This window comes from Motacilla alba, chromosome 22 (assembly GCF_015832195.1).
Source record: "Motacilla alba alba isolate MOTALB_02 chromosome 22, Motacilla_alba_V1.0_pri, whole genome shotgun sequence".
Lineage (NCBI taxonomy): Eukaryota > Metazoa > Chordata > Aves > Passeriformes > Motacillidae > Motacilla > Motacilla alba.
Window position 1 is genome coordinate 4,004,590 of NC_052037.1, and position 22,038 is coordinate 4,026,627.

At 58.2% G+C, this 22,038-nt stretch overlaps 2 protein-coding genes across 4 annotated transcripts; both read left to right on the top strand.

Annotated features, from left to right (window-relative positions):
- The first annotated feature begins 3,994 nt into the window (after positions 1-3,994).
- On the top strand, positions 3,995-7,121 carry LOC119710797 (beta-4C adrenergic receptor-like). 3 transcript variants are annotated; one of them, XR_005259628.1, is made up of 3 exons: positions 3,996-5,375; positions 6,361-6,546; positions 6,731-7,121. XR_005259628.1 is itself a non-coding variant. In XM_038160208.1 (2 exons), exon 1 carries the CDS (start codon positions 4,117-4,119, stop codon positions 5,377-5,379), a length of 1,263 nt encoding a protein of 420 aa, XP_038016136.1. In that variant the 5' UTR covers positions 3,995-4,116; the 3' UTR covers positions 6,361-7,121. The 3 variants fall into 3 exon arrangements, 2 of the variants coding, with proteins under 2 accessions (XP_038016136.1, XP_038016135.1); XM_038160208.1 differs by having other exon boundaries at positions 3,995-5,379; positions 6,361-7,121; XM_038160207.1 differs by having other exon boundaries at positions 6,361-7,121.
- Positions 7,122-8,933: 1,812 nt separating this feature from the next.
- RAB11FIP1 (RAB11 family interacting protein 1) lies at positions 8,934-20,982 on the top strand. Its single transcript, XM_038160214.1, is given in 6 exon segments — positions 8,934-9,176; positions 9,178-9,443; positions 13,042-13,484; positions 13,663-14,455; positions 18,675-18,780; positions 19,687-20,982. Coding segments are annotated over 6 exon segments (1,890 nt in total). The 5' UTR covers positions 8,934-9,113; the 3' UTR covers positions 19,906-20,982.
- Positions 20,983-22,038: the final 1,056 nt, after the last annotated feature.

Sequence of the window (22,038 nt, forward strand, 5' to 3'; positions counted from 1 at the left end):
TGTGGGGTACACACTGTGGGGTACACACTGCCTGTAGGGTACACACTGTCTGTGGGTACACTGTCTATGGGGTACACACTGTGGGGTACACACTGCCTGTGGGGTACACACTGCCTGTGGGGTACACACTGTGGGGTACACACTGTGGGTGCACACTGTGGGGTGCACATTGTCTGTGGGTACACACTGTGGGGTGCACACTGTGGGTACACAATGTCTATGGGGTACACACTGTCTGTGGGTACACACTGTCTGTGGGTACACACTGTGGGGTGCACACTGTCTGTGAGGTACACACTGTCTGTGAGGTACACACTGTGGGGTACACTCTGTCTGTGGGTACACACTGTGGGGTGCACACTGTCTGTGGGTACACACTGTGGGTACACACTGTGGGGTACACTCTGTCTATGGGGTACACACTGATTGTGGGGTGCACACTGTGGGGTACAGACTGTGGGTACACTCTGTCTGTGGGGTACACACTGTCTGTGGGTACACACTGTGGGGTGCACACTGTGGGGTGCACACTGTCTGTGGGTACACTCTGTCTGTGGGGTACACACTGTCTGTGGGGTGCACACTGTCTGTGGGGTGCACACTGTGGGGTACACACTGTCTGTGGGTGCACACTGTGGGGTACACACTGTCTGTGGGTACACACTGTGGGTACACACTGTGGGGTGCACACTGTCTGTGGGGTACACACTGTCTGTGGGTTCACACTGTCTGTGGGTACACACTGATTGTGGGGTTCACACTGTCTGTGGGGTACACACTGTCTGTGGGTACACACTGTCTGTGGGGTACACACTGATTGTGGGGTTCACACTGTCTGTGGGGTACACACTGATTGTGGACACTTGCCTCGGGATGCTGAGCGTGCCTGTGAAGCAGCACATTTTTACCATTTTTGATTATTCTGACACGGGGCTTTTCCCTTCCTGCACGAGCCCTGGCAGGCGGTGCCGCAGCTCCCAGAGCCGTGCCCGCCTTTGCCAGGGGAGCAGGGTTTATGTGGGGGCCTGAGTTTATGCGGAGCTTCCTGCAGCCTTCCTGGGACAGGCAGTACCCAGGGGTTAAAGCTTCATCACAGCCTGTTTATGTGCTGACAAGGAAATGTGGTGACAGAGAATCCCAAACAACTTCAAAGCAAGATTTGTGGATCTGATATGGAAAGCATTCTGACAATCCAGGGGACTCTGTCACTTCTGTGGGGACACAGCTGGGGCAGACCCATTCCCAAAGCCCAGCCTGGCGCTGTGCCCACCCCAGTGAGCCCAGAGCTCCCACCCCGGGGAGGGAATTTGGGTAAAGCGGTTCTCCTCGGCATCTCCTCAGGCAGAGGGAAGAGCATCCCGTGGCCCTCACCCGTGTCCCGTGCTGTCCCCAGGTGTCCTCCCTGGGGATGGGCGGGTGAAACCCCTCGAGGGAGGTACTTTGGTGCCACCACCTGCTGCGCTGGGGCTGGTTGTGGAGCCTGTGCTGTGATGGGAGGCTGAGGAAGCTGAAGCAGAGGGGAGAGGGGCACACTGGTGTCCCCACAGTTGGCGTGGCCGTGAGCAGCGGCAGCGCTGTGACTCCACCGTGTGATGGGTTTATCTCGTGTCCTGTACCAGTATGCAGCCACATGCCAGGGAGGGAGCGAGTTCTCAGCTATAAAAAGCTTCTGTTTTATCCGTAGCTGCTACTTGAGCTCTCACCCCTCACTCTCTGGGACCAAGCAGAGCCCGTGTGCCCTCAGATGTGTCTGGGATCAGCTCAGGCATCTGTTTCCTCTCTCCAAACACATCTGTGGGCACCAGGAACGCCATGTGCTACCCAGCAAGGAGATGTCTGCTCCCTGCATCCCAGCTCTCCCCAAGCAGGGATCTCCCCTAATCGATTCCGATTCTCTGTGTGTAAAATGTATTTTTAAATACCCATTGTTTATCCTGCAGCAACAGCCAAAGGAGCTGCTCTGATCCGTGGCATAAACATATTTTCCCAGAGTTTTCTAAACAACCCTTGACCCGCTGGCTTCCTGTGGCCTTTTGCCAGGCTGGCTCTGCCTCCCCCACTGCCAGTGGCCATGCAGGTAGAGCCAGGCCAGAGGTCCTGGCCGGTGGCAGGGATGGGAAAGGGAAAAGGATGCTTCCCCTGGTGACAGCCCCGGGCTGGACAGCCTCCATCCCTGTGGGGGCTTGGATCAGAGCTCTGGGGCAGCAGGGATGGGGGTGAGGGCTGGGTGAGACCCAGCACCTCTGTGCTGCAGCTTTTCCAGCTGTAAAAGTGGGACAAAGACACGGAGCCGCGTTACTTCCCCGGCGCTGAGGAAAGCCTGGGACTCTCCCTTCCCCTCCCCAGCCCCGCCCGATCCCTGGCAGCGGGGCAGGGCATTGAGCCCTCCTGCCGGGGAATGGCCCTGCTCTGAGCTCAGAGGGGCTGGATGCCTGCTCGGCCCCTCGGGAGCGCCTGGCTGTCTGTCCTGCTGTGGGCAGCGTGTCTGTCCGTGGCTGGGAACGCAGGGGGAGCTCCCCGCTGGGCACGGCAGGGTGAGGAAGGCCAGAAATGCCATAGGGACTGTCTGCAGGAAAACAGGCTGTAAAATCCCTAGGGATGGGTCTGGCAGCCCAGCGGGTATCTGGGGGCCAGCACAGAGCCCAGCTCCGCGGGGCAGCTGGGGCAGGCTGGGAAGTGGAGGATGGAAAAGGAGGCGAGGGTGGGAAGCAGAGGTGAGGATGGAAAGCGTAGGGAAGGGGGGGAAGCCAGCAGTGCCTGGTCACTCCAGGGGGGTGGCAGAGCTGGGCATCTTGCCCCGTGGCTGCCCTTTGGTGACTCCCAAAGCCCTCATCACCCAGGGAGGAGCAGGAGCACCAGGGACATTCCCACGGGTGCTCCTGCTTTGCTGTCAGACCCAAAGATGTGAGTGTGCCCTGTGCAGCCACGCCGGACACACGCCAGCCTCCCTGCCCGCTGTGTGTGTGCCAGGGGCTGCTCCGGGGCCAGCACAAACTGCCCTGTGAACAGCAATTCCCAGCTCGCTCCCAGCCAGCAGCAAACACCAGGGCTGGGAGCTGAGCGAGATCAGATCAAGACCTTGGCCGAGGGCTCTGAAAATCCAAAACAGCCTTGTTCAGATGAAGCTCGTAAAACCAGGACTCTGCTTTCGCAGCTCATGAATGGGAAGAAATGCCAGCCAGATCATTTTTACACATATTTTTTCCGTCTTTGTCAACATTCCCCCATTTGGCTGAAACTTCAAACTGCTGCATTTGGAGCCCGTCTGTCTTAGAAGTTCCAGTATTTGTGTAAATAACTGATAGGGAAAGATGATCCACTCTGGAGTCTGCCCAGGGGCCCTGGGAGCTGTGATGGGGCTGTGGAGCCTCCCTGGGTTTTGGTGGCTCTCCAGGGCCAAGTGAGTGGGGCAGGAAGAGTGGGTGGGGGTCTCCAAACACCAGGACCCACCCGAATCCAGGAAGGGGAGCAAGAAAGGTCTCCCATCCACTGGGAAGGAGGCTCAGGCAACAGCTATGGAAGTGAATGGTGGCTGTGGCCCTGGGTGGCACCTGGGTGGAAGCGGGCTGTCACCTTGCCAACCCTGTGCTGATGTCGGGGCGGGGGATGACAGGGGTGTCACTGTCCCCGCCAGGGACAGTCTGTCCTGCCCAGGGAGGGTCTGAGCACAGCGAGGGGTGCACGGAGAGGGGCACGAGGGGGGCACCGTGAGGGCTCACGGTGGCGCTCAGGGAGGGGATGTGTGCACGGCAGGGTGCAGAACAGGGACAGACGAGTGGGACTGGGGAATCAGAGAGCGGCTGGAGGGCACAGGGAGAGAGGATGGAGAGCACGGAGAAGGGCGGGAGAGCACGGCGAGGGGCTGAGGCGTCCGGCGGGGATGCCGGGGGGAGCGGGGCGGGCCGGGGCAGCGCGTCCGGGGGGAGGAGGTGCCGCCGCCCGTTCCCCTTCCCTCGCTCTCGGGAGCGAGCAGCCCGGGGCCGCCCCGTGCCTTTAAAGGCTCCTCCTCCGGCGCGGAGGGGACCCGGCCCCGCCGGTCCGGCCCGAGGGCTGCGCCGGGAGCGCGGCGGGGAGCGCACGGCGGGGCGCGGGGCCGGTGCCCGCAGCCGGGCCGAGATGAGCCCCCTCCCCGCGGGCAACGGCAGCGCCTGGGGGGGCTCCGGCAACTGCAGCGGGGCCGGCAGCCTGGGCCGGCAGTGGGTGCTGGGGACCGCCATCAGCCTCACCGTCCTGGTCACCGTGGCCGGGAACTTGCTGGTGATTGTGGCCATCGCCAAGACGCCGCGGCTGCAGACCATGACCAACGTCTTCATCACCTCGCTGGCGTGCGCCGACCTCATCATGGGCTTGCTGGTGGTGCCGCCGGGGGCCACCATCCTGCTGAGCGGTCACTGGCCCTACGGCACCACGGTGTGCGAGCTGTGGACCTCGCTGGACGTGCTGTGCGTCACGGCCAGCATCGAGACGCTGTGCGCCATCGCCGTGGATCGCTACCTGGCCATCACCTCCCCGCTGCAGTACGAGGCGCTGGTGACCAAAAGCCGGGCCCGGGCCGTGGTGTGCCTGGTGTGGGCCATCTCTGCCTTCATCTCCTTCCTGCCCATCATGAACCACTGGTGGCGGGACGGGGCGGACGAGCGGGCGGCGCGCTGCTACGAGGACCCGCGCTGCTGCGACTTTGTCACCAACGTGACCTACGCCATCGTCTCCTCCACCATCTCCTTCTACGTGCCCCTGCTCGTCATGATCTTCGTCTACGTGCGAGTCTTCGCCGTGGCCTCGCGGCACGTGCAGCTCATCGGCAAGGACAAGGTGAGGTTCCTGCAGGAGCCGCCCAGCCCCACGGGCAGGAGCAGCCGGCGCAGGCGGCCCTCCCGTCTGCTGGCCATCAAGGAGCACAAGGCGCTCAAAACCCTGGGCATCATCATGGGCGTCTTCACTCTCTGCTGGCTGCCCTTCTTCGTGGCCAACATCATCAAGGTCTTCTGCCGCTCGCTGGTGCCCGACCAGCTCTTTCTCTTCCTCAACTGGCTGGGCTACATCAACTCGGCCTTCAACCCCATCATCTACTGCCGCAGCCCCGACTTCAGGAGCGCCTTCCGCAAGCTGCTGTGCTGCCCGCGCCGCGCCGACCGCCGGCTCCACGCCGTCTCACAGGACCTGCAGCGCTGCCCCTGCGCCTTCAGCCCTCGGGGGGGTCCCGCAGGGGACAGCAAGGCGGCCCCCGGGCGCCCCGGCGAGGACGGCGAGGCTCGGGGCAGCGGCAGCAGAACAGAGGAGACTCCTCTGCCGCAGGGCGGTGGCCACCGGCAGCGGCCCCCGGGCGAGTCCCGGCTGCAGGGCGCGCAGACCTCGCTGTGTTCCCAGCTGCACGAGTAGGTACCTGCAGGCATTTGTTCGGGAGGGACTCGGGGGGTCCGGTCCAGCCCTTTGGGGTGTGAATTGGGGGGCTCTCGGTGCTGGGACTGTGCTCTGACAGTGCAGTGCAGAGCTGGGGGAGCAGGCAGACCCCCGGGGTACATGGGAGAGGCTCTGGGATGTGGGACTGGCCACCATGGCCCCGCTCCCTGATGTTCCTCTAAAACTCTGGCACCTCCACTGGGCTGCAAAATTGGGATCCCAACCAGTCCCACTCCAGCCTGCCAGAACCTGGTCTGCTGATCCTGGGTAAAGGAAACACGGGCGGTGAACAGGGAAGCAAACCAGCAGAGCAGGAAAGTGTCCCCAAGCCCGGCATTTCCCCCTTCTCCTCCCGATCCCACTTTTTGCTGCTAAAGAAGGAAAACGCGGGGACCCCCTCCGCAGCGAGGCACTGCGGCTGCGGTCGCCGCTCTGGGCTCTGCAGGTTGCTTTGCCCTCCAGCGGTGCAAACCTGGGAAGGGAATTAATTTTATCCAGCTCCGTCCCATGACGGGAAATGAGCTCCCTGAGCCGGCAGCCCGCGCAGAGCAGGGGGCTGGCAGGGGCTGGCAGGGCTAGTGGGGTTTGGCAGGGGCTGGCAGGGGTGGCAGGGGCTGGCAGAGATGACGGGGACACCCATGCTGTGGTTCTGCCCTGCCGGCACCCTGACACGGATCTGCACCTCCAATTGCAGGGTGGGGTTTTTCCACGCTGAGTTTTTTTTTTTTATTATTATTAATATGGCAAAATTGGAGTTCTTCTGCTCACTGTGGATTTTAACCGCGTTTCTCTCCTGATGCCTGAGGGCTGGAGAGGTTTCCTGCCAGGCTGCGCGGGCAGCAGAGATGTGCAGTAGAGGTGCCGGAGGTGTTCCCTGGGCAGGATTGAGCCATGCTGGGGACACGGGGTGCTGCGTGGTGGGAGGGTCTGGGCTCTCACCCCTGCGCTCCCCCGTTTCAGATTTGCTGAGGGAGAGACGCCCGCGGGTCCGTCCGACTGACTGAGAGCAGCCGAGAGCCGGGAGGAGAGCGCTTCCCCCGGCCGGGTCATCGTCGCTCCGGCCTCTCCTCTGCCCGCCTTGGCCGCCACCCTCCCCGGGGACCGGAGCCCGTGGCCAGCCCCGGGCTGCTGCCCGGGTTCGGGCACGTGAGTCCGGATCAGCCCGGCCACAGCCGCTTTAACCCTCCTTGTGCTGCCCGCCTGGCTCGCTGGGGCTGCGCACCGCGCTCCCGGATCCCCTCTGTGCCCGCTGCGGGGGGTGGCTGCGGGTCCCTGTCCCCAGCCGAGCCTGCTGGGTGGCACTGTGTCACCTCCCACCCTCTCCTTGCAGGGCCGGGGTTGCAGAAGCAGCGCCGGGGGTGACGGTGCTGGCAGGAGCCTGTGGTGCCTGCACCCACCCGGAGAGGAGGAGGAGGAGGAGGATCTCCCTTGGGAGCGCTGGTGGTTTGGGACAGCACCAGCTCCTGCGTGCCGTCGCTGCTGGAGACCTGGAGCTGGGGAAAAGCTCTGGAGCTGCTCACCAAGGCGCAGCACAACCTCAGGGATGTGTGGACAGGGGACAAACTCCCATCTGGGGTGTTCCTGGCACGGCTGGCAGTGGGATGTGGAGACTGCCAGCTCTGCTTTCTTGAAGGACAAAGGACCCTGTTGTCCCAGGCTTGGCCAGTTTCGGACAGTCTGCTGAGGAGGAGAGAGGAGCCTCCTGCAGGCTCAAGCCCTTCCCAGGATTTCCACCCCTGCCCCAGCTGCTGCATTCCGGGGCTGAGCGCAATCCAGGAGCTGCGGCGATGCCTTCAGCAAAGGAAAAGCTCAGGGGAGCGAGGGCAGCTCCGAGCACGGAGCCCTTCCAAACGCAGGGACCGGGACCGGGATCGGGCCGGGTCTCTCGGCAGCTTCCCCCTCTCGTTTGGGACGGTGTCCGTGCCCCTGGGGGACGGAGGTGGATTCTCATCTCCCACGAGTGCAGACGTGCCCTGCCCACGCTGCGCTGCCCCGCAGCACCTCGGGCACAAGCTGGTGTCAGCACGTTCAGCGACTGCACAGTTTCTGTCCCGGTTTGTGTCCCCCCGCCGTGTGAAATAAACCTCTGGATGTCTGCGGAGCCTCCACACCTGTCCCGAGCAGCGGGTGCTGCTCCGTGCGCTGCTCCCTGAGGGTCGGGGGGTCCATCCCCCTCCCGGGGCCGTGGCCAGCGGGGAACAGCCGGGCTGGGCGAGCCGGGGCGCTGCCCCGAGCCCTGCCCGTGCTCCCGCAGGCCGGGAGGGCAGAGCTGCCCGAGCCGCCCAGTGCCACCTCCCGGTGCCAGGGAAATGCAGCTCCGGCACAGGAACCCGAGCCGGGATGCTGCAGCGTGTCCCTGCAGGCACCTGTGCACACCTGTGCACACTCACCTGTACTCACCTGTACACACCTGCACACACCTGCACACACCTGTACTCACTTGTACTCACTTGTACACACCCATGCATAGACACCTGTGCACACCTGTACACACTCACCTGTACACACCTGTACTCACCTGTACACACCCATGCACAGACACCTGTACACACCTGTACACACCTGTACTCACTTGTACACGCTTGTACTCACTCACTTGTACACACCCACGCATAGACACCTGTATGCACCTGTACACACTCACCTGTACACGCCTGCACACACCTGTACTCACTTGTACACATCCATGCATAGACACCTGTGCACACCTGTACACACTCACCTGTACACACCCATGCATAGACACCTGTACACACCTGTACACACTCACCTGTACACACCTGTACTCACCTGTACACACCCATGCATAGACACCTGTGCACACCTGTACTCACCTGCACACACCTGTACTCACCTGTACACACTCACCTGTACTCACCTGTACACACTCACCTGTACACACTTGCACACACCTGTACTCACTTGTACACACCCATGCATAGACACCTGTGCACACCTGTACACACTCACCTGTACATACCTGTACTCACCTGTACTCACTCACTAGTACACACCCATGCATAGACACCTGTGCACACCTGTGCACACCTGTACACACCTGTGCACACATGTACACACCTGTACTCACCTGTACACACCTGTACTCACTTGTACACATCCATGCATAGACACCTGTGCACACTTGTACACACTCACCTGTACACACCTGTACACACCTGTACTCACCTGTGCACACATGTACACACCTGTACTCACCTGTACTCACCTGCACTCATCTGTACTCAGCTGTACACACCTGTACACACCTGTACTCACCTGCACTCACCTGCACTCACCTGTACTCACCTGTACTCAGCTGTACAGACCTGTACTCACCTGTACTCACCTGCACTCATCTGTACTCAGCTGTACACACCTGTACACACCTGTACACACCTGTACTCACCTGCACTCACCTGCACTCACCTGTACTCACCTGTACTCAGCTGTACAGACCTGTACTCACCTGTACTCACCTGCACTCATCTGTACTCAGCTGTACACACCTGTACACACCTGTACACACCTGTACTCACCTGTACTCACCTGCACTCACCTGCGCACCCAGGCCCCGCCCCCTCGGGCCCCGCCCTTCCCGCGCTCTCGCGAGAGGGGCGGGGCGGCGCTCCCCGGCCGCCGCCGCCGCCGCCGCCGCTCCCGGCCCGTCCCGGTGCATTCGCGGCCCGTCCCCGTCCCCGCCGCTCGCTGCAGCCATGGCGGGCGCGGCCCCGGGCTGGGCGCCCACCCACGTGCGGGTGACGGTGCTGCGGGCGCGGGGGGCTGCGCGCCAAGGCGGCGGCGGGCGGCAGCGACGCGTACGCGGTGATGGCGCTGGGCCGCGACAAGTTCCGCACGTCGGTGGCCGAGCGGTGCCGGGGGGAGCCGCTGTGGCGGGAGGAGGCCACGTTCGAGCTGCCGGCGCGGCCCGCCGCGCTGCGCCTCACGGTGCTGCACCGCGCCCTGGCCGGCGCCGACAAGTTCCTGGGCCGCGCCGAGGTGGAGCTGGCCGCGCTGAGGGACGGCGGCGGCCGGCAGCACACCAGGTGCGACCGGGGGGCTCCGGGCAGCGATGGCGAGCCTCGGGGAGAGGGGGGGCGAGGGCTGCTGTGTCCTGGGGAGCTGGCGAGGAGGATGGAGAGGCCCCTCCGGGTCCTGCGGAGGAGGTTTTGGGGGGAGTCTCTCAGGCCCACGGGGGTCACGGAGAGGGATGAGGGGATTTCTGTGCCCCACGGGGGCTGGGGAGGAGGATGGAGAGGCCCCTCCGGGTCCTGTGGAGGATTAGGAGGAGGTTTGGGGGGCAGGAGGATGGGGAGGAGGTTTTGGTGGGGGTCTCTCGGGCCCACGGAGGTCTGGGAGAGCCATGAGGGGATTTCTGTGCCCCACGAGTCTGGGGAGGAGGATGGAGAGGCCCCTCCGGGTCCTGTGGAGGATTAGGAGGAGGTTTGGGGGGCAGGAGGATGGGGAGGAGGTTTTGATGGGGGTCTCGGGCCCACGGGGGTCACGGAGAGGGATGAGGGGATTTCTGTGCCCCACGGGGGCTGGGGAGGAGGATGGAGCGGCCCCTCCGGGTCCTGTGGAGGATGGGGAGGAGGTTTTGGTGGGGGTCTCGGGCCCACGGAGGTCTGGGAGAGCCATGAGGGGATTTCTGTACCCCACGGGGGCTGGGGAGGAGGATGGAGAGGCCCCTCCGGGTCCTGTGGAGGATTAGGAGGAGGTTTGGGGGGGTCTTTCGGGCCCACAGAGGTCATGGAGAGGGATGAGGGGATTTCTGTGCCGCACGGGGGCTGGGGAGGAGGATGGAGAGGCCCCTCCGGGTCCTGCAGAGGAGGTTTGGGGGGGTCTCTCGGGCCCACGAGGGTCACGGGGAGGTTTGGAGGGGATCTGTGCTCCTCGCGGAGGTCTGGGAGAGCAACGAGGGGATTTCTGTGCCCCACGGGGGCTGGGGAGGAGGATGGAGAGGCCCCTCCGGGTCCTGTGGAGGATTAGGAGGAGGTTTGGGGGGGGTCTCTCAGGCCCACGGGGGTCACAGAGAGGGATGAGGGGGTTTCTGTGCCCGACGGGGGCTGGGGAGGATGGTGGGGGTGCCTCTGGAAGAGGCCCAGCTCCTCCTGTTCCTCATGGAAACCTCTGTGCTCCTCAGGCATGGGGGAGTCCCCTGTGCCCCCGTGGCAGTCCGTGTGTTCCGCAGCCTGGGGGTCACCCTGTGCCCCAGGGCAGTGGGGGGTTCTGGTGGCGGACTCTTGTTCCCCACAGGGACCCCTGAAGCCCCAAAAGTGCCCGCAGGGTGACCCCTTGGAGCAGGTGACCCCTATGAGCCCGCACAGCTGGGGAATGCCTTCCCCTGGAAGAGGCTGGGGGTCCAGAGACAACTTTTCCAGCCAGTCCTGCCTGGACCTCGGGTTTGATTTTCAAACATTTCTGTGTGAGTTGCTGCCCTTGCAGAGAAAACAGCCAGCCTGACCCCCGAAACCTGATGTCCTCAGAGTGCTGCTCCTTCCAGCAGGCACCGAGCGCTCCGACAGCCGGTTTTTATTTTTGCTAACAAACACTTGAAGCGTGTCAGGGTGGATAATTCCACCTTCCACAGGCTCCCAGCCGGGGCCGCTCCTGCTGTGTGTGTCACACTGGCTGCTTTGAACACAAACACGGGGCACGGTGAAACCCAGGGGTGGTGCCCGGCAGGGTTTTACTGGGAGTCAGCAGCCTTGTAATGTGCTGGTGAGTCACCTTCCTCCCCTGCCTCACCTGAGCACCGCCGGAGCCGTCCCGCTTGTCAAGGCTTAATTAGGCCGCGGGTTCATTAAGGCTGTGTCAGACTTGGCTGTGTTTACACTGCGGAGCCCCTTGGTCAGCAGAGCTCGGTGCCTCGGGCTCCTGGGCGCGTTCCTTTGTGTCTGGGCAGAGGAAAATTGAGGGGGAGAAAAAAAAAAAAAGAAAACACAGCTTTGGTATTCCTGGGGAAATTTCTCATGTTTTCAGTTGTTTCCAGCCCTCAGTTTCCTGTTTGAAGCCTGTTTTTGTTCTTGCTGCCACGGTGATGTGTAGCCGTAAAGGAGTAGTTTTATTTGGAAAATAGATAGATGTTGATTGACAGGTGCTCGCTAACACCATAAGTGCCACTAATGAGATTTTTTTGTGGTTTGGGGGTTGTCAGTCTGTGATTTCCTTCCAGCCGCCCCCAGGGTGCTGCTTTCAGCCAGGGCTGAGCTGCCTTTGCTGAGCACGGTGTTGGCCCGTGGCTCCCGGGACACACGGGATCAATTGTGGCACCGAAGCCCTGCGAGCGCAGGATGCTCCTGGAAATCACGGCTTTGGAACAAAAGTGCCCAGCGCTGGCTCGTGTTAAAGGCAAAGGGGTTGTGATTCCTGGGCTGCTGCAGCTCCAGGGACTGGGCAAAGCCTCGGTCTCCTGATAAAAACCCTTTCCTGGGTGTCTTCTAAGCCCAGGCCAGAGCGCCTGACTGTCAGTCAAGTGTTTGTTTAGTCACAGAATCCCAGAATGGACCTTAAAGCCCATCTTGTTCCACCCCCTGCCCTGGGTAGGGACAGCTTCCGCTGGACCATTGCTCCAAACCTGGCCTTGAACACTTTGAGGGACAGGACAGACACAGTTTCTCCAGGACCAGGGCCTCACCACCCTCAGAGGGAAGAATTTCTTCCACATTGTCTGTAGCAGATTCCCGAATCCATCTCCTTCAGTTATCCCCATTAGTTTTGAATTTTCTCTGGAGCAAATCACCTCTTCCTGTTCTCTTTTGTTGTTTCCAGTATACCTTTGGAGGCTGAAGTGCAAATTTGATGGCGGGGCACATTTGCATGCTCTGTTTGTTGCCTTTATTTCCCCGTTCCAGCTGGTGAGGAGGAAGAATCCAAGCAGTTTCCAGGGAGCCTTTCCTATGGGTTCTGTGGGGTCAGGAACACTGCGGTTCCATCAACAAACAAAACCATACTGGTGTGCAGTGCTGATCGTTCTCCGTGCTGGCTCAGATGTGGTTTGACTGTCACCGAGGGGTGGTTGAGGGCGTGGGGGTGGTGGGATTGTGGTTTGGGATGCCCTGGGCGCTGCCCATGCGGAGCTCGACGCTGGGGAGCTGTGTTAGGGGAGGGAGAAGGCTCTGCCTGAGCAATGCCCTTCCTGGTGCGTGCCAGTCACGAGCCTGGAGAGGGGAGTGGAAATCCCCGAGGTCTGGGAGGCTGGGGTTGGCTCTCTGGTGTTGATTAGGGGTTCCTTGGCTTAGGAGGCATTAAGGAGCTGGAATGAAAGGTATGAGGGCGTGGGACTCGTGTGCAGCTCTGAGGCTGCTGCTCTCGCTCTACTTCAAAGCTGTGGCCCCTGCCAGTGTCAGGAGGAGAGATGAAAGGGCAGAGGAGGGTGGCTGAGCTGAAATACAGGAATTCCATGTTGTGCCTCTGTTTTTTCTCCTTTTTTTTAACCCTTCCTGATCTGGTTTTAAACCAAATCTTAATAATAACTTTGTTTACGATAAGGAGTGTTTTCTTTGGCACCTGGGGCTGTGAGGGAGACGTCACTATAAGATTAAAGGCTTTCTTTTCCTACACTCTGGGCTGATTTGATTTTTCAGCCATAAGCACCTTCTGTGTTCTCAATTACTGGCGGTTAAAGAAATCTTGTTGCTGCAGGTGGTACAAGCTTCGCTCCAAACCAGGGAAAAAGGAGAAAGAGAGAGGGGAGATCGAGGTGGATATCCAGTTCATGAGGAGCAACATGACAGCCAGCATGTTTGATCTGTCCATGAAGGACAAGCCCCGCTCTCCCTTCGGGAAGCTCAAAGACAAGCTCAAGGGCAAGAGGAGCAGTGGCCTCTCAGACACGGCGTCGGCCATCGTCCCCAGCACGTCCCACTCCCCTGCTGACAGCGAGGATGAGGCAGTGGAGAAGGAGAAGAAGAAATCCAAGTTCAAAGCGCTGTTCTCCAAGCCTGGCCTGCAGAAGACATCCCTGTCCCAGTCCATGTCAGTGCTGCCCACTCAGCAGCCCCTCACCCAGAGGGTTCGCCTGCGACCCAGCGACTTCCAGGCGCAGTGGGATGAGGAGGAGTCCGAGACCTCTCCTGCCTCAGAACGTGAGTGTTGGCACAAAACCTTCCCCCAAAGGGTTCTTTACACTTTCACAGCACTGGTTAAATTCTCCTTTCTGAACAAATCCACAGGAAGCCCCTGCTGGCACTGAGGCTGTCAGTAGTGTCAGAGAAAAGGTTATTCTTGCATCTTCAATTTCTCCCTGTTTTTTTTTTCTTCCAGGATCCTTTGAAAGTGTGCCGGAACAGAAGCCAGCTCCTTCTCCTCTGTTTAAATCTCGTAAACCAGCCTTTTTGGACAGTAGGCAGCTAACCCAGGGAACCACTAACCATACCAAAAAGGATGGGCTCTCTTTGTTCAGTGGCCTTAAATCCAAAAGTGATCCCGTGTCCAAGTCTAGTCTGTGCATCAATGGCAGTCACGTTTATATGGAAGAGACCACGACGAAGGACAAGACTCCAACCTCCTCCCCCTCTCCTCACAACCTCAGGAGGAAGCAGCTCTTTGCTTCAGAGGAGAACCTGTCCTCCAGGTCCACGAAATCACCTGAAGAGATGGGGAGAACCTCTCCTGGGCAGGCATTCTCTGGGTCCACATCCTTGGAGACCTTCAAATCCATGACTTTACCGTCATACAAACTGCTCAGCAGTGAGGAGCACCTGGACACCAGCGTTCCACCAACCGTTGAGCCTGTTAGAGAGACCAAAAAACCAGACCACAAAAAGTCTGCCTTGCTCTCCCTGGTCACTGGGAAGAAGGAAACAGCGAAGCCCAGCGATGCTGAGATTATTCCCGACAGGACCCTGCAGAGTGAGGAAAACACAATTCTGGAAGAGAAGAGTGAAGAGGAGGCCAAATGCCCTGAAGCCCCAGCAGATGTGGGGAGAGGGAGCCCGTCAGGAGACGCTCACCACGCGGAGGAGGCCGCCACAACCAAGCAGCTGCTCAGCCCTTGCGAGGAGGAACGGAAACCCGAGAAAGCTGCTCCAGCCAAGACCAAAGCTGTGAAACCCAGGTGGGTGCCAGCTGCTGGCAGCAGTCCGGTGGGCAGTGCTGGTGGCAGGTGGCAGCGGGCTGTGTCTGCCACACCTGAGCTCAGGTGCCGCTCTGCGGGTACCCGCGGGTTTTACGCTGGCGTTGGGCGCTTCCGTAGCAAAGAACAACTCCCAGGTTCTTCCTCAGTGCGAGTAAAAGATGGATGTAGGGGTGCTCCTTGTAAGTGATGCTGAAATAGGGGTTCTCTAGCGCAGGAGGCACCTGTGCAGGTGCTGAAGGGGTGAATTTTCTTGCTGGATCTCTTGCACAAACTAACTCTGTCTGAGCTGTGTGGCTGCAGCCTCCCCAGGGTCTGAAATGCCCGTTCTAACGTCTCTGCTTTCCTCTTCCCTACTTGGCTGTGGTCTTCCAAAGGGTAGCCTTGGAGCCCTTCTGCTTTTGGCATCGTTCACAGCAGCACAGAGGGATTTTGTGTGGTTTTTACACAAGGCTTTTTCGGAAATTCTGCTCCTTTATCCTTCATACAGATATATAAATTGTGTATGGGGCTTATTTTATATATATATATATGTAGGTGTGCCCTACTAATAAGGCTGTGTTTTGTGTGTGTCCCTAACTCCTCATTGCAAGTCTGAGTTTCCTGCCTGTGCAGTGTTTTACATACTAATAAACCTGCTTGGGGTGCAAAGAGATGGTGCTTAAAGCAGCAAAGCCAGGCTCTGCAGCAGGAGAGTGCTGACACAAGCCCAGTGCTTGGTAAAAGTGCAGTTCAGGATGTAAAGTCTCACAGACAAGGGGACCTCTCTCTGAGGTCTCCGTAAGGTATAGCTCATCTCCAGTGGCAGAGCTGATGGAGGCTGGTGTTAAAGCTTGTCTGTTCCTGCCTCGTGTTGCATCTGCAAGTGACATGCGAGTTTTTTGTCCCTTTTTGCAGACTGGGCCTGTCTCCAGAGGAGGAACCCAAAGCCACGCTTCCTACTCTTGCACCTGACCCCCTCCCTGCTTTTCTCTCTGTGCACCGTATCAGCAGTGCCAATAATCCTTTTATTTCTGAACTGGGGCAGACAGTCCAAGTGCCAGACTCTGAAAACACCACTAGTTCTCCTGCCTCTCTCACTTCTCCTGCTTTTGCTGCAGAGCTCTGGAATGACAAGAACCCTTTTACTCCTGAGTGGGACAGGGCATCCAGAGCCCTGCATCCCGACAGCATCGCCCGTTTCCCTTCATCCCATCATCCTGCAGCCTCTGTTCCCAAAGTGCCTCTTCCTGGGCAGCTCTCTGCCAGGGGCAATAATCCTTTTGCTGCTGGCTGGGGGCAGGGTCCTGAGGGCTCTGAGGCTTCCCAGGGTCTCTCTGGCCCATGCACACCTTCTGTCCCCTCTGACTGTCCTTTCAAGGACAACAATCCCTTCGTGTCCAAGCGTGGGGGACAGGCAGTGCCAGCTTCCCAGGATGGTTCTTCCCCTTCCTGCCTTCCTGGTGGGGAGGATTGTTCCTCTGCAGGACGCCCTGCTCCTGGTGCTTCAGGGGGCTCTGCAGATGTGGCTTTAACCAGTGATGTCACAGCTGTGCCAGACCCTCTGGGCGCCTTGTCTGACCCCCCTGCTGGCCCCCCTGGGCTGGCTCCAGAGCCACACTGGGATTCTGCCCGGCTTCAGCCCGAGGGTTCTTTGGAAAGCAGCAAGCCAGGCTGTGGGAAATCTGTGTCCTTTGTCCTTGGGGAGTGGCAGGGTGTTCCATCAGGTGATGCGGGTTTGGGTGGGCAGGAAGGTGGAGAGCAGCCCCCGGATTCCAGTGGGAGGTTACAGATGAGTTCAGCAGGAGAGCGAGCAGGGTTTGGGGGTGAGCTGGGAGCAGGGGGTGACCCATCGACAGAGCTCTCTGGGGACAGCACACATCCCACCTGGAGCACTGATGGAACAGCTGTGGAGGTCAGTGGTGTGAGCACTGAGCCCTGCACGAGGGGTGACAAAGGTTTTGTGTCTCTCTCCAAGTGCAGTGACAGCCTCGTGCCAGAGGCTGAGCGGGCACAATCCCCCAAGAGTGAGCTCAGGGAGGAGCAGGAGAGCTGTGCTGGAAAGCAGTGGGCAGAATGTGTGCCCATGTTAGAGCCCCAGGCACCTCCACCTGCTGGAAACGAGCCACTTTCTCAAGTGCAGCCAACACCGAGAGCCTGCACGGTGTCCCCTGGGGAAGGGGATCCAGGGAGGGCTGGCAGTGAGGTCCTCGTGCCCCCAAAGCCAGCCCCACGACTGGCTGTACTGCTGAGGAAGTCCCCAGCGAGTCCCCAGGCTGAGCTGAGGGCTGATGCTCCTGCTTCAGGGGATGGTGCAAAATCCACCCCGGGGCTCCCGTTCCCTGAGGCCTCAGCTGCTCGTGGCTGCCTCCCTCAAGGGGGCTCCTTGGAGACTGTCACCCCTGCAGTGACACCCAGAGGCAGGAGCAGTGGCAGGCCTGGAGAAAAGGAAGGTGGTGCTGATTTGTCTGTCAGTCTCACAAGTGTCAGGTGTGCTGTTCCTGTTCCCGGGGACCGGGGCTCGGCGCTGCCCGGTCTGCCCGTGATCCCGGAGGGAGGCTCCGATGACGAGCTGCTGGGGGACTGCCAGGACAGCTGCGGGGCCACTGCAGGTGACAGAGGTGTTCTAGAGAATGGAGAGCAGCCCCGAGGTTTGACACCTTTGCCTGGAGAACAGAGAGAGCTCTCTGATAGCTCTGCTGCAGCCCCGGTGATCCCGGCTGCTCCGGGAGGAGGAGCAGGAGCCATTCCTGGTGCTCGTGAGCCAGGGAGTTTGGCTGTGCTGCCTGCTGCAGTGGGTGCTCCCAGGGTGTGTGTCCAGGCAGCTGGCTCAGGCTTAGGTGTGATACCTCATTCCAGGGAGTGTGACAATCATTTTGAGAAACCAGAGCTGGAAAGGAGCGCAGGTGCTGCGGAGCGTGCAGAGTGTGACTTCTCTGAGCCTTCTGCTTTCTCTTCCTCCCTATCAAGTCCTCGCCAGCCCCACTCTTCCTCTCATTCCCTTCTCTCTGACACCCCGAGTCGTAGAGCAGAGTCTCCGAAAAAGCCAAGAGCCGAGGGCTTCGCAGATAAAGCGGGAAATTCGGGCAAGAAGAAACTTCTGCAGGCACGGGTTCCACCCTCTGAAACGTTCCCTAACCAAACCCCACGGGGTGCTGAAACCGTGTCTCCCAAGCACAGGTGAGACATGTGGGGGTCACAGCAGGTACCTCGGTGCAGGTGTGAGCTTTGCTTTGCCCTCTGGGTGCAGATCTGTCCCTGAGGCTGCTGCATCAGGCCAGGAGAGCCCTGACTTCTCTGGGGGCTGGGTTTGTCAGGGCTTGGCTGCTGTCACATGGTGTGGGGTTGCTGCTGGCTCCAGGAGGGTCTGTGCAGCTCCTTAGGGTGCCCAGGGGAGCAGCTGCTCCTCACAGCTCTTAGGGGAGCTTAGGGAATGTGGAGGGGGAATGGAATCATTCCATCCCGCTGGCAAAAGGGCCTTGGGGCTGAGCTGTTTGTCAGACAGCAAGGAGGGTCACCTGATAAATGGGGTGCTTCATTTCCTGCCTGAGTGGGCTCCTCAGGGATCACCAGCACTGCTGCAGCTCCTGCTCTGTGGGAGTGGTGCCACTGACCTGTCAGCCCTTGAGACTTCGCCTGCAGAGCTCTGCCTGGGCTCTAGGACACCTCTGGGCCAGTGTCTGCTGGAATAGAAGGAAAATTTTGTTCCTGTATTAAAATTGGTGTTGTAAGTCCTGTGGAGGCAAATAATGACAGCACTTCCTCACAGCTGGCGGTGTCAGCTTGGACGAGGCCTGACACTTGTCTCAGGACAGCAGAAGTGTTTGATATGTTGTAAGATCACAAATATGTTCTGATTGGGAAAGGCAGGCTGAAATACCAGTTTCTGAGGGATCAGAGTAGCTGCCCTGTGTTCTGTCTCCTCGTGTAGCCTGACCTGGCTTTTCTTCCATGACACACACAGGATGTATTTCCCTTCCTGCTGCTGCTTTATCTCCAATACATTAAGTCAGTAAAGATAGAGAACTGGAAAATACTTACAAAACCCCTGTGGCTTAGAAATACTTTGTCTTCCTGAAGCTGAATCTCTTTTCTTTCAGGAGATAGAGCAGGGAGGGCTCTCAATTTCTTGCTGTATTTGTTCTCAGTCTAAAGATCTGTGTCATGCTGCTGTCACCTCCTCTGCCTGAACAACAGGACCCTTTTTTTTTCCCTGTTGCAGACTCCATCCTGTGAAGCCAATGAATGCCATGGCAAACAAGCCTCAGAGCAAGAACCTGAATGTCATCAGCACCATGAATGAAAAGCTGCTGGAAATGAGTGTGAAGGTATGGAGGGATGTGGCACTTTCAAATCAAGCTTTGATTTACTTGAAGAGTTTGTGTATTCCAGATAGCTGGGATGTGAATGTCCTTTTGGTCAGCCCCCAGGAGTGGGAGCAGTCCTTAAATGCTTATTTTTTTACAGACTGACTTATAAATAGAGCTGGGGCTCGTGTTTTGTGGAGGAGATTCTCAGGCACAGCCACTTCCGTGGAGCACAGTTGTGCAGTTGGGTCAGCAGTGGATTGAGAGGAGCTTTCAGCATAATCCTGGTCTCAAAAGAGACCTCCAGGCTTGAGGCACAGCTTCCCTGGCAGGCTGATCCAAAAGGGGGAGCATCCCTGGCTTAGCAGGGAAAATCACGGTCCCTTTATGGTCTGTCGGGGTTTTTTGGGGAAAGTAGGGAAGTTAGAACTGCAATAACAGCAGTGCCTCCTCCTGGTGAGAGGGGAGAGGATGGGACTTGAGTGACTCAGACTGACATGCTGCTGTTTCAAGGGGTTCAAAACTTGCAGTGGGTGTTGCAGTGTTCTGATTCCACCTAAACTGTGTGTGATGGCCCACAGGAGCCTGTAGTAGATGTAGATGGCTGATGTAGATGGCTCACCCTCCCTGCCTGGGCAGTGTTCTGGGAGCTGGAGGAGTCAGCAGAAGCTGCCCAGTACCTCTCATGCTGCTTGAGGGTTAAAACCAGATTTTTCAAAGGAATTAAAGGCAGGGTGGCTGTTTCTTGCTGTCTAACCTGAACTCGGCTTTCCCAGTGTGCGTTTCAGCAGCTGGTTTAAGCTTTCCCAGGTTTGTTTGGCAGCAGCTGTCACCCTGCTGCTCTGTGAGTTGTGTGTCTGGTTTGGAATGTGCTGTGCCTGCTCTGACCCTGCCTTCCTTCCCTTCCCTCCCTCCCTCCCTCCCAAGAAATATGATCCCTCAGACCCTGCCTATGCCTACGCTCAGCTGACACACGATGAGCTGATCCAGCTGGTGCTGAAACAGAAGGACACCATCACCAGGAAGGACCTCCAGGTGCGGGAGCTCGAGGACTACATCGACAACCTGCTCGTCAGAGTCATGGAGGAAACCCCAAACATCCTCCGAGTTTCCATGTCTGGCAACAAAAAAGCTGGGAAGATGTGAAGGGTCTGGTGGGCAAGGACTGAGTTCCCCAGGGGAGGGTGAGGAGCTGCTGGTGCTGCTTGTGCTGCTCACAGAAAGTGACCTTTTCCTGTTCCTGCCTTGAGCAACCCTCAGATTGATTAATAGTTCCATCAGGTGTTGTAATGAAGTCACGTTATTTATTTTTTGGTTTCTTCCCATTGTTTGGGAAGGTCAGGCATTAATCCCAAGGCTGGTTGCGATGGGAAGGAGGAGGGTTTTTGATGTGTTTTGCTTCCCAGCAAGGCACTGATGATCCTTTAGGAAGAAGTTTTTGAAATGGTTTTGTTTTGTAGCAGCTTTTAGAGATCAATTACTTTTCTTTCCACATCTGAAGTTGTAGTGCAATATAAATCCTTGTACAGTAGAGCTTGAGGATTTGATTGTTTTAAAATAATAATGAACTACACTGGAGAGGTCCAAAGATGGCCCAGCTTCAGACCTGGGCTGGAATTTAAAAGGAATTAATGCCCTGGAAGTTGACTGTAAGCTGATCAAATCTCAGTTCATCTCATCAAGTGGACATTCCCAAGAGTCCTTCAAGGGAAAGTTTTCAGGTTTTTCGGAGTAGGAGTCACTGAGTTCACAGCATGTTTCTACCATAGGAATGGCGTCAATGAATTTAGGCCAAAGGTACATTTTAAATCAGAAATTGTTCTCTCAGTGTCTTAAATTTCTGCTCTGGAGGTTGTTCAGAGCAGGCAGAGGCTGCCCTGGCTCTGCTCTCACCCCTTGTGCCCTGTGGGAGCTCTGTGCCCATTTTTACACTGATTGAGGACACAGAAATCCTTTGAGGGTTGGAGCTGGGGCTCACCTTGAAGGCCCTTCCTAAGGTACATTTTAAATCAGAAATTCTTCTCTTAGTGTGTTAAATTTCTGCTCTGGAGTTTGTTCAGAGCAGGCAGAGGCTGCCCTGCTCTCACGCCTTGTGCCCTGTGGGAGCTCTGTGACCTTTTCCCTTTTACACTACAGTGAGGACACAGAAATCCTTTGGGGGTCGGAGCTGGGCTCACCCTGAAGGCCCTTCCTAAGGTACATTTTAAATCAGAAATTCTTCTCTCAGTGTCTTAAATTTCTGCTCTGGAGGTTGTTCCGAGCAGGCAGAGGCTGCCCTGGCTCTGCCCTGGCTCTGCTCTCACCCCCTGTGCCCTGTGGGAGCTCTGTGCCCATTTTTACACTGATTGAGGACACAGAAACCCTTTGGGGGTTGGAGCTGGGGCTCACCTGGAAGGCCCTTCCTAAGGTACATTTTAAATCAGAAATTCTTCTCTCAGTGTCTTAAATTTCTGCTCTGGAGGTTGTTCCGAGCTGGGCTCACCCTGAAGGTCCTTCCAAGGTGATCAGCCTTGCAGTGCTTTTTGCTGTCACTGCCCACAGGGGCTCCTGCCTGCTCTGCTCCTCGCTGCTCGCAGAGGGAGGAAAGCCTTGTGTGGCTGAGGGAGCTGGGTGTGCTGGAGAGCCCAGAGCTCCTGGGGGGTCTCCGGGGTGTTCTCCCCATCCCCTCAGGCTGCAGGAGCAGCTCCTGGCTGGGGAGCAGCCAGCACAGCTTCCCCCACTGCAACCTGACCGGGGCTTTGTTTGCCGAGCGCGCAGATCAAACCCAGCAGGTGCCTTTTGGCACCCCTGGGATTTACCAGGGTAGGGAGAGTCCATGGAAGGCTTAGAGGGAAGCTGGAAAACCCACAGAGCCCTGCAAAGGACCAAAGCTTCATGAGGACCAAAGCTGAAAGCTTTCCAGCCTTAATCCTATGGGAATAAACACTCCTACCTTTGGAAAGTGTTGGGGTTTTGGGTCACTCCTGGCCCAGGGGTGAGTTTCTAACTCCAGTTTTCTACAGGGAAGCACTTTATTGGGGGACTGGAGCAGCTGGAGGGACTCTCCCCCTGTGAGCAGTCTGCTCACAATGTCACAAAGCACTGGAGATCTCGAATGCTGTGTTCTGTAGCGAGGAGCAGTTCGATAGACTTGCACAGAGATGTAAACATTTATTGGAGAAATCAAAGAAATGCTGTTAATGACATTTTTATTCCTGCTACCAAAGTCTGGAGCTTACAAGGTCAGAAACCACTGGAGATCTCGAATGCTGTATTTTGTAGCAAGGAGCAGTTTGCACA